Here is a 12,396-nt window from a genome sequence, read left to right as displayed (position 1 = left end):
CACCGCAGAAGGCTTGAGGGTAGAAGTCCTGGAGGAAAAGTGCAAGTGCGTCCTTTCAGAAAGTGTCCAAGTGCCAAAAAGGTGCTAGTGCACCGGCGTGATAGCAGCAGCAGCAATGCGTTTCAGAGACTAATCTCCTTCTTCAGGCTGTGTACAGTGCCTGTGCTGATGTGGGGTATTTTTTTTTGTTTTGCCAAGACCGTAATATCTATGCCAGAGGAGCCTTGTAAGTATAATTTCCTTCCAAAGGTACCCAAATGATTTCTTCAGGACCACCAGCCATCTCCTTAGACTCACTAGTGGCATCTAAGCTTGCTTTTCTTAAAGCTATTAGCAGAGCTACACTGATTATAGGTCAGACCTTCAATTACATCACTAATACCCGCAGACCCAGATGGCTGACTACTGCAGGCCTAACAGACTTAGCTCCAAAGTCACTAGAATTCCAAAATGTAGACAATGCCTGTAAACAACCTGTTTGGTCCCCAAATCATAGCAGAAGTTAAAATACAGCATAAGGCCCATAAATCTTTTTCTGACCTCCAAAAAGGGAACAAGCCGTTTAAAAGACCCTTTCCCCAAGGAGGCCAGACTTTGAGAGCCACAGGACCGACCCGGGAAATCCATGGCACAAGAGGAGCCCAGGTGGGAGGCTTTGGTAACAGTATAAACGATGCCCCTAGAACATCATCCTCAAACACCTGGAACAACTCCAAGAGAGGCCGCAATTTCGGTAAGCATATCCACACAATCTACTCCTCACAAAACACTAAGTCAAGCCTACACAGGATGGGAACACATTTTCTCAGACAAAAGGCTACTGAAAACCATTCAGCTTGGGCTGAACCTCCCTATGGCCCTTATTCTGGTTGGTGCGGCCAGAGCCGCACACGGGGCTCCGGCCGCACAAACCAATCCCCGCCCACCCTACGGATCGCCACGGCCGTCCGTACACGGACGGCTGGCGATCCGCATAAAAATGGTGGAGGCGTACGCCTCCACCATGGTGGGAGCTGCCCCCTGCATTCGATGGTCGTCGACCATCGAAGGCAGGTCCGCACGCCCCGGCAGCTCCCGCAAGCTGAGACCACACGGACAATCGTCCGTGTGGTAGCTTGTATGGGGGCTGAAAGCTGACATCCGGCGACGTCAGCTTTCCGCCCCCATGAGTTGCGTCATGCCCTCATTACCATGCATACGCCCCGCGTTTGCATGGGAACACCCATGAAACGCGGGGCGTACACATAGGGAAATGAGGGCATGAAGCCTCTCACGCCCCTATACGCCCCCTTTGCGGCGGACGAAATACGTCTGCGGCGAAGGGGGCTGCACATGCGCAGATTGACCTCTGCGCATGTGCAGAGTAAAAACATCGGCGGTACGGCCGCACGCGGGCCGTACCGCACGAAACAGAATAAGGGCCTATATCGGTTCCCACGCCAGATACTGTACGTCACATTCCTTGTCCAAAGAATTGAAGTTCCCAGCTAAACGAGGTACTCACATTAGCCCTGCTTCAGCTAAAAATAGAGCTAGCAAACCCAGCACTTTCTGGCTGGATAAGTCACTTGTTTTCGATAATGAAACAAGACGGCTCCATAAGACCAGTATTAAATGTCAAAGGGCTGAACCAAAAGGTTTTGTATGGAAAGCATAGAGACATCCCATACATACTCACAAGGGACTGCTTCTGCATAAAAATAGATCTAAAAGAGGCTTTCCACTCTATGTTGGTTTACAACCAACCACAGGTGGTTCCTCAGATTTGCTTGGAAAGACAGTATATATCAGTGGACTATCATGGTATTTGGCCTCTCATGTGCACCCTATACATTTACACGGGTCATGAAGGCAGTAATATTACACCTTTGAAGAAGAAAGATTTTTGTTTCTTTATTTAAGGCAAAAATATTTTTTTATTATTTGGTCTTTATTCAAATGTAGGGGGTCCCATGAGCCTTTATTTTGTAATGGTGATTAAGGACATACCCCCCTAGCTCAAGTGACATTTTTAGGGTTAAAATCAGGACTTACAAGACAAATGAACATATACAGTAACCTTCACTCTAAACACCCATAAGTCCATCCTTACCCCAACCAAAACACTAATGCTGGCCACACATCAGAGCAACTTTCCTCCAACCATCCAAATAGTTGGTTGGATGGAATAAAAACCTGGTACTGGATAGGAGCAAATTTATTTTGCAATTAAGTAATTTGTTTCCCAAATGTGAAAATGGACAAAACAACAACTGTCACTCAATGTATTGTAGTTGGACCTATTTGATTTAAACAATTTCACTGAATGTTTTTGTCCATTCTCCTGAGTTTGTGAGCAAATTGCTTATTGGCATTTGCCCCCATTCAGTACCAGATTTTCATTCAAACCAACCAACTATTTGGATGGTTGGAGGAAAGTTGGTCTGATGTGTGGCCAGCATAACCTTTCTTCAATCTAGATACCCATTCTTTCTCCTTGGCGGTCCCTACAGAGAAATGGATAGACACAAAACTCTCTATATAAAGTACTGTAAACAAAAGCAGAATTTCCCTACGGGACTTAGCAAGATTTATCGGGAAGATGATTGCCATGTCCCCAGGTTTTTTCTGTGTACCCCTACTATTCAGAGAGATGCAGGGTCTTCTCAGATTCTGAATCCATATGTAATATACTTGGACAGATATTCCTGTCCAGAAGGGTGAAGACAGAATTGTCCCAAAGGAACAGTCTTCCGATTCCTCCTCCTTGCCCTCTCATAGTCCCCCCACCATCAATGACAATAACCACAGACACGTCTCTAACAGGATGGGGAGGATTCTCACAAGAAAGAGCAATCAGGGGAGTTTGCCGAAGAAGCCCAGTTGTACATAAACATCCTAGAATTACAGGCAGCGAAACTAGCTTTAAAAGCCCTTGTTCCCAAACACATGACAAACACCGGCATACAGCTACTGCATGTTTAGACAATACAACAGCTGTGTCGTACATAAACAAAATGGGAGTCACAAAATCAATTTCCCTCTGCAGAGAAGCCTTACAAATTTGGGAAAGCGCAAGTGAAAGGTACATCATCCTTATCGCATCCTACATCCTAGGTCGATTAAACGAGCTAGCAGAATCGCTATCTTGTGAAAAAATTTCCCTAGACTCATGCCACTAAAAGTAAAATCGTTCAAAAAATAATACAATCCATCTGAAACCTAGAACTAGACCTTTGTGCCAATCCCACAAATGTCCAAACTCCACACTTTGTATCCAGAATATGGACCGAAGGGATATGGAGGATGGATGCGATGTCCTTCCCCTTCCACAAGATCCCTCTCAGATGATCCAGGGAATGCTTTCAAGGAACTCCAGATATACTGGAGTCTCTTTCCCAATGCATGGGGATGGCAATATTACTGGGTTATTAACCAACCTTGCCCTAGCATCTCCCACAAGAGCACTAATTAATGCTTCCTTAAGTCCCTGCACTAGATCCAGATACCACTCCACCTAGACCTAGGTTTTATAGCATTCAAATACCTATCAGGACTACTGTAGCTTTGGTCTTATGGCTCCACTTTAGCTATTATTTTCCCTAATCTAACAGAAAACAAACTCTACCTCCGTTGACTCAGAGGTATCCAACCTCTATAGGCCCATTATACCAGAATATTCGAAAACCTGGGACATCGAGCCATTCCTATTTTTCCTGGCTTCCCAGGAAACAGATAATAATATCACCTTACTTTCCTAAAAATTGTCATCCTTACTAGCCCTGGCTATAGCAGCAAGAGGGGCTGAACTTACTATCATCCACATCTCAGACCCATGGCTATCACGCACCCCAACAGGATACCATATCATCCTTAAGGGGTATACAAAAACCTGTTCTTTCAATACCCCAATAGTGTAATTCTATATCATAGAAGATTCTACAGAGCCTAATAAATTTGGACTTTCATGCTTAACAGCTTTCCTTATCTTAATGGCACCAGTTAGGGACAATATCACCCAACTATTTATAACTTGCAGAAAGCCTTATCGCCCGCTAAATTCTCCACCATCAGAGGATGGATAGTAGCCTCTATGAGACAAGCGGGAATAAATACAGACCAATTTAAAGCCTTTCCCTATGGGGAGCAGCTGTAACTAGAGTGGCTGCTAAGTTATTCCTCTGCAATCGATTATGCAAGCGGCAAGATGGTCCTCTGCCCATACATTTGCAAAACATTACTGGAGAACTGATTTACAAAAGATCGAGTTTCTCAGAGCAACCACCAGGTATGTGGTAGTCTGCCCACCTGCTGTTGCTAGGTGGCAAGCCTCCCAAAGAACAAAACACTGGTTTGCTGGAATCTATGACCTGCAAACCGAATTTGTTCTAGGGAACAGGGTTGCCACCAAGCAAGAGCAGCCACCCATCCCACCCTTGGTTTGCACCAAATGTTGCTAGCTCTGGTTCCTCTAAGATTCTGCTGGATATTGATGTTACCCTATTTTGTTCCCTAAGGTGCATTGAGGGACCAAACAAAGCCGCAGACAGCCGCCAATAATGAACAGTAGTAGACTACACCCTACCTTCAAGCGTTAAGTCCGACGTTCTACCAGAATCTACCCGTTTAAAGTTTTAGTTTTTCTACTACTACTACTACCGCTTACAACATTCAGTTTGGGAATCTATCTCAATAGCCAAGTTACTTAAAAAGGCTGCCTGTTTCAGTTTAATAAATTATTCCTAGTTTCAAAGCTACCGGTTTGTGTTTCTTTACAATGACAGACGCAGGATTAACTAAGCTAGAAGGTTATACTGCCTTCCTATATGCTTTAAGGACATGTGGTTACCAGTGAGCTTCCGAAAAATCTGATCAGCGCTGGCGGTGCACGTGCACGTGTCCGCACACATGCACGTGACATGGCGTGAGTGCCCCCAGGCACCACTGGAGCTGTGCAGGGAGAGGACAGTGAAATTTCTTTCACTTTCCTCTCCCTCAATGAATTTCGGGACGCTTGCTGCCTAACCCACTTGCTGTTGCAAGGTGGCAACCTTGTTCCCTAGAACAAATCCGGTTTGCAGATCACAGATTCTTGCAAACCAGTGTTATCATTTAGGATTTTGGATGCTGTCTACACTTATTTGAATTACTGTATATCAAGTTATTGGATAACTGAAAATTGATGATGATTATGGATTTTGCTTATTAATTTCCTGTATTCTTTTCTGATAAGGACAGCACTTATTATTGTATGGCTATGTAATTGGTGCCCACATATTAGAATCTGCCTCAAAAAAACATATTTAAACACCAATTAACAATAGTTTAATAATTATATTGTTTATTAATAAATGTATAGAATTCCATATAAATAAATGTATATCAGTCTGTATACAATGTTTATGTACTGTGGGGATATTGCTACTGTTATCACTAAGATCCCACATTGAATAGAAACCCAGGCGCATATTATCCTGTGCTGAAATGGACTTTGATATGGATTAAACTTTTCACTCTCTTTATATGAAATTGATGAGTGCCCTGCTTCTTTCAGATTACATATACATTATTCATAGGTGGACTGGTTCCTCTATGTTTGTTCAGGGAACCTCTACTGCTGCAATCAGTGACTAAGTGCTAGTTTTCACTTTGGATCATTCTGTATATCATATGTATTGTCTGGCAGCCGCCTGTGGGAAAAATAGTACTAGAGAGGAACACTTCAATTCTACCACAGTGGTTATTTTCATTGGATAATTAATCAAGCCACAGTAGATATATAATTGACAAGGAAAGACCTGCAAGATAAATGGGGCTCATTTGTTAAAATGTATTGATATAATAGAATAAGATAGCTTGGTGTGATGAATATATCATTTACTGGCAGACAAGAAAAAAATAAATAAATGTCAGAAATGTCAAAGTATATTCTTAATGAATCAGCCACACCATTGAAAATACAGGTATTAGGCGCACAAAATACTGTAGAATAATACTTTGATGAATGAATGGACAACGTAGATAAAATTGTGTCCTAAGAACTATTTAAAAGTGTTCCATGGATGAGTTGGCAATTGCTCAAAGTGTCTGCAGTTGCCAGGGTGTGATGTATTATTATAATGCACTATCCATTAAAGCAGTGGAAGCTGACTGTTAACCTGAAGTACAAATTCAACTTTCTATTTGAGTCACACACTTTTAAACTCAAATGATAGAGTCCCCAATTGCAACCAAAATCTTCATAGGCCTAAAGAACTAAAATCACATCTATGTAATTCTACTAATGAATATCAATGGTGATCTCTGATCTTCTAGATCTCATTGCGGATTGCCCACTTGATCCTTCTTCTGTACAGTACACCTATGTGTACTATAGCTCTAGAGTATAGATCCTCAAAGTTGGTCCTCAGGACCAGTGTTCCCTCTAAGCTGTGCATGTGTGCGAGCGCAGACAACTCGCCGAGCGTGCGCACAGACATTACAACAGAGCACACTGTAATTTTAGTTTAGTAAAGTTTTTTACTATTTTTTGCATTTTTAGCTGCTCCGGACACTGTATAACAATATTGCTCGGCTGGGCTGGCTGTCAGTCAGCCTGTAAGTCCACCCTTGGTTTCCAGGGTCTGTCTGGATTGGCTCCCCTGCATATCTGATCTGTGCAGTGCAAAGGAGCCAATGCGCAGATGCCGCCTTCCCACTTTCCCGGCCTCCTGCCTTAGCACCACTGCTGCCTGCTGCTAAACATCCTGAGCTGTTTAAATTTCCTTCCAAAGTTGCACACCCAATATCTTTTGCCGCACACAGCTTTCGCAAAATTAGAGGGAACATTGCTCAGGACCCCACACAGTGGTGCATGTTTTGCCAGGCTCCTCACAGAATCACAAGTGAAATAATTAGCTACACCTGTGGATCTTTAAAAATGTGTCAGTCAGCAATAAGTGCACCAGTCAGAACCACTGCTAATGGTATAGGGACCATTATGTCAATAGTCATAATTCACCATGTTGATATTCATGATGATGAATTATGAATGTTGACATGTTTAAATCTTGGCATACTGTCCCCGGTGGTCCAATGGTGACTTACTTTCTACTGGAGATTGTAGATGTGTTATCCAGTAGTCATGTGACAACCACTTCTGGGTCAGACCTCCGATCCTCCAGCATTCCAATAAAGGCTTCGCCACTATCCCTTACCCTTATGTCTAAATCTAACCCTCATTCAATTAACTTACCCACCCCCACCCCTGCACACACATACACATTCTAATTTTATCCTCTCCCCAAACCTAACACTAACTATAATGTCGACATTTCACCTGTCAACCTGCTGACAATTTTAACATTTCACCGTCCTATTGGCTATCTGAAAATGTTGACATTAAAACTGTAAAACAGGGATGGGGAACCTTCGGCCCTCCAGCTGTTGTTGAACTACACATCCTAGCATGCCCTGCAACAGTTTTAGTATGGCCAAATAGCAAAGCTTTAGCAGGGCATGCTGGGATGTGCAGTACAACAAAAGCTGGAGGGTTGAAGGTTCCCCATCCCTGCTGTAAACATTGTGGTGTCAAAATAATGAAAGTTAAAATTGTTATTATTGACCTTTTACCTACATCTTCTGTAGAGATACAGTAAGTACAGAGACAAACTACAGAGCTATAACAAACAAAATATGTGCATTGTACAGATGGAGCGGGTCTCTTCTTTGCAGGGAATGGTGGAAGATTCGCCAGCCGCCGTAAGGGGACGCGCTCGCACGAGATGCGCGCGTCGCCTTACAACGGGGCTCCCCCCGGGTCCCCGCCACCTTGCCGAGGGTCGCCCCGGGTCCCCGCTGCCTTGCGCCCCCCCAAACCTGTCTGTCTCCCTGAAGCGGAGACGGACAGGGTTCCCGTCCCCTTAGCCGACGGGAAACTGAGACGCGCATGGAGATGGGGCGCCTCTCCACCAGATTCTGGCGCTGGCGCAGCGTCAGCAAAAATGAGAGGCGCTCCATCTGTATGGTGACAACATGATAAAAAAATGTAGGAATTTAAAAATGTGCAAAATAAAAAAGGCAATGCTGCTGTACTATGCTGCAAATGCAGTGCATTTAGCTGTGTCCAACATTGACAGAGACCGCTCCCATCACAAGGCACAGTTAGGAGCATTCATACTGTAGATGTTTTTCCTAGTACAATCCAGGGATAATGAATGTGAGACATTTGTAAGTTCATTTTAGGAGGCTGAAGACATGTAACATTTGCTGGTATTTATTAATTGACTTGGGTGGGTGTTATTTCGGTACTCTTTACTTAGAAGGGCGCCCACGATTTTGATCGTGGGCATCGTTAGTAAAAAATCTCGGGCATCTCGGGGATTGAATGCACTAAAAAATCGGGTGCGATCAACCGACGAGATGCCCGAGATTTCCCATAGGGAACAATGTTAAATGTCTCAATTGACCCAATTTTCCTGTTCAATGCCTCAATTGACCCGATTTTTCCATAGGAAACAATGTTAAATGGGCCACAGAGGCCAAATAGGCACCCTGAAGTGTATAATGGCCACCCGAATTGTTAACGCCACCCCACGATCAACGTCAACCCGATGCGTGGCGAGCGCAGCGAGCCCGCGAGGGGCGGCGGTACGCGTCCTACGACCTTTTCATACCCCCACTATCCACGTCGGCGTGGAGTTGAGAATAGAAAGTGTGGCGAGCGCAGCGAGCCACCGAGCCCGAAGCGTGGCGAGGGCAGCGAGCCCCGCGAGGGTACGCGGACAGCTGTGAAGCCCGCGAGGGGACGCGGATACCTGTGAAGGTATCCGCGTCCCCTCGCGGGGCTCGCTGCGCTCGCCACGCTTCGGGCTCGGTGGCTCGCTGCGCTCGCCACACTTTCTATTCTCAACTCCACGCCGACGTGGATAGTGGGGGTATGAAAAGGTCGTAGGACGCGTACCGCCGCCCCTCGCGGGCTCGCTGCGCTCGCCACGCTTCGGGTTGACGTTGATCGTGAGGTGGCGTTAACAATTCGGGTGGCCATTATTCACTTCAGGGTGCCTCTGTGGCCCATTTAACATTGTTTCCTATGGAAAAATTGGGTCAATTGAGGCATTGAACAGGAAAATCGGGTCAATTGAGACATTTAACATTGTTCCCTATGGGAAATCTCGGGCATCTCGTCGGTTGATCGCACCCGATTTTTTAGTGCATTCAATCCCCGAGATGCCCGAGATGGGCGCCCTTCTAAGTAAAGAGTACCGTTATTTCTTATGCCCAATTTTAGTGAATGCGAGCAAAATTAACTTGCTGTTTGCCAATTCTGAAATTCACCCTTATTCTAGAATTCCACAAATCAATTCATAGACTTATACTAGCAATTATCACAGCCACTCACTGTTATTTTTTCAACTATTAATTTCAATACAAAACAATTCATTTCAATACATGAACAGACTTATGAATTATCTTTTCTTGTAGTGTGATCATACTGTTTACAAATACTGTATGTTGCTTTAAACCATCAGATGGAAGCCTGTGACATTAGATTTCTACAGTCTGTTCACTACTTGGTAACATATTATTAGAAAAGTGTGTGTGTGTGTGTGTGTGTGTGTGTGTGTGTGTGTGTGTGTGTGTGTGTGTGTGTGTGTGTGTGTGTGTGTCTTTAACACTATTCAGTATAATAAACATGAGCCAGTCCCTTAACATACTATACTGTATATATTATATTTTCCATGATTACATTTGTCTTCCACTGATGCCATAGTGACATATGACTAATATAATGCAATTACAATTAAAAAAATCACTAATTAAACTAAAGTATGTACATTTAAGATTTTCATGATTTTTAGATCACTCATTTCATACAAAAGTTTAGACCAGTCATTCCCAACTGTTTGCCTAGGCATCTGAGGGTGCCTCTTCCAGGGCTGCCTCAAGTTGGTGATCCAGGGCCAAATCAAATCATTTATGGTCAAAGTGCTAGGCAAATTCAGTGCTAGTGGTTGCCAATAATGAAACATGTGGACAATTAGAAGCACAAATGTATACAATTTAATATTTTACCCAAAATGATTAATAAAAAACTATAATCTTAGGGCTGCTGTGAACAAATTTTGATACTCTAGGGTGCTGTGATGCCAGAAAGTTTAGATGCTTTAGACTGTTTAGAATAAGTCCATACATGATCCACTGGAAGCAATAAACACAGAGATTTTGAGATAGTACATATGTGTGTCTTCAGAGATGGGTAAATGATTTATTTTAATACATTTGTGATGCACATACTGTGATTTGAGAGCAAAAAACAGCATTTAATAAGCACAAAATTGTGACAATCATGCCTGTATGGAAACCTCCAAAACTAAGCTATGTATGTATGTATGTATGTATGTATGTATGTATGTATGTATGCATGTCTTACAACTGTAACTATAACATATGTGTAAGAATAGCTGAGGTCTTCACATCAATGCCAAATGTTACTGAAGGTAATATTTTTATTCAGGTATTTTTTCTCATACAACATAAAAGTGCAACTCAGTTGCTGACAAAATACAATGTAAGGACAACTGTATTTATGTTGATAAAATGTGTTGATACTTTTTGTGGTACCTACATGCAACCTGTACAATACAGTAAGCTGTTAGTAATTTGTGTTACAGTGATCAGGGCTTTACTGAAAGTAAAGTTGGCTATATCATCATGTTAGTATCTCAGCTACAGTGTAACTCTTTTGCCAGCTTACTGTATTTCAGCAAGTCTATGCCATGAGAATAGAATATGGGAAGGCAAGTGATGTAAAGACTTTCTTTTACTGTAAATTCAAACTTACCAGCACCGAAAGTAAAACTATCCAGTAGACTTATGAGTATCTTCATAAATCAATGGCTGAACATAAATGTGTTGTTTTAGTATTAAGGACGTTAGACAGTTGGATATTTCGTAAAAAGTTAACCCCCAAATAGTGAACCATGCCATTATATACACATTGGAGAAGACTACAAATAGGATCTCGGTTAAGATCCAGTGTGAGCTGCTTTAGCCTATGTGTATGTTACTTACCTATCAGCACTGAGAGCCGTGAGTGTAAACACAGATACTCCTACTGAGGTCAGCTGAATTGATGGTATAAGTTTGCAGCACACTTCCCCGAGCATCCACTCCTCAAAGAAGAATCTGAAGGCATCCACTGGAACACAAGTCACCAGCAGCAACAGGTCCCCAGCGGCCAAACTTGAAATGAAAATATTAGGGACGCTTCTCATAGCACTATTGGTAATGAAGATCTTCACAAGGGTTATGTTGCCCAAAAGTCCCACCATAATGATGACCAAGTACAAGGAAGGGATCACACATCGGATGATAAAAAATGCCATCTCACGATTGTGGGGTATTGACGTTTCTGGTAGTATGCTCGGTGCCACCAGACTCACATTACTCTGTATCAAGGTTGTATTGGAGATGTGCCCAGTGATCATCTTCCACACAAAGAAAGGCTTGGAATCAGCCAACACTTGTCAATGAAGTTCAGTATCTGAGGCAGCTGTGGAAGCAAATTACTGGGAATTCTATTTAACTCTACAGATTTGGATATAATATAAAGTTTAGAACAGTCAACAATTGGCTAGAATCCAGTTTTCAATTGCATTGCTTCATTTTCAATCTCCAAACTCCGAGGCTCTTGAGTAGTCTACATGTGTCAGTTGCCTCTGCTAGGAGACAGCAATTACTGTAGCTCGGGGGTGTCCACGAACCGCAGTTCAGAAGTAGCACAAACTTTTCTTGCAAATGGCCATTAATCTTTGCACAAAATACTATGGTGCGACTGAAAGAAGCCTGAGCTTATTTGTTGCAGACTTCTCCCCTGCAATGTTCTTATACTGTACATTCTGTAGTTCCTCTAAGAGGGGAGGGGCTGTTCCATTCAGCCAGAGAATACAGAGCAGACTGCTGAGGTTAACACTGAGCATCAGAAACACTTAATCACTTCTACCTTCTGCTGCATTTTACCAGCGGCTTTATATGATTCACCAGAGACGAAATGCCCACCACAAGTGTTGGTATCAATCTGCCTAGACTTTAGCGTAAACCTATGATGAGTCGTTTATATCAGTCTGTGAGTATGTGCACTGTACTGTAGCGAGGGAAGGAGCTGTCCGCCTCTCAGTGCTGAACTGGACCAGAAGTATCCCAGTATTTCATAGCCAGCGCTAGTTACAGAGCAAACACTCTATACACCAGAATTGCCTAGCGAAGTTAGCTTACAGTTCAGACTTTGGAAAACATTTTCTTTAGCAAACACACATACTTGCATGTCAGCATGTTACATAATTTTAGGTTACTTAAGCCATCATATACTTGTTCTACTAAAGTCATGTATTGCTGCTGTGAGTAAATTCTTGCAAAACATGTATTATTTATTAGACA

The 12,396-nt window shown here is 43.0% G+C and overlaps 1 protein-coding gene across 1 annotated transcript in view; it reads right to left on the bottom strand.

Annotated features, from left to right (window-relative positions):
* NMBR (neuromedin B receptor) overlaps positions 1 to 12,140 on the bottom strand; it is a 257,863-nt gene extending 245,723 nt beyond the window's left edge. Inside the window, exon 1 of the mRNA XM_083176580.1 lies at positions 11,032 to 12,140. Within this exon, the coding sequence (XP_083032706.1) occupies positions 11,032 to 11,447 (416 nt within the window). The 5' untranslated portion in view covers positions 11,448 to 12,140. The remainder of the gene's footprint in view (positions 1 to 11,031) is intronic.
* Between the last annotated feature and the right edge of the window lie 256 nt (positions 12,141 to 12,396).

Source organism: Crinia signifera, chromosome 3 (genome assembly GCF_055691185.1).
Source record: "Crinia signifera chromosome 3, ASM5569118v1, whole genome shotgun sequence".
NCBI classification, from domain to species: Eukaryota; Metazoa; Chordata; class Amphibia; order Anura; family Myobatrachidae; genus Crinia; species Crinia signifera.
Note: the sequence above shows the minus strand (reverse complement) of the source record. Positions and strands in the feature narration are given on the sequence as shown.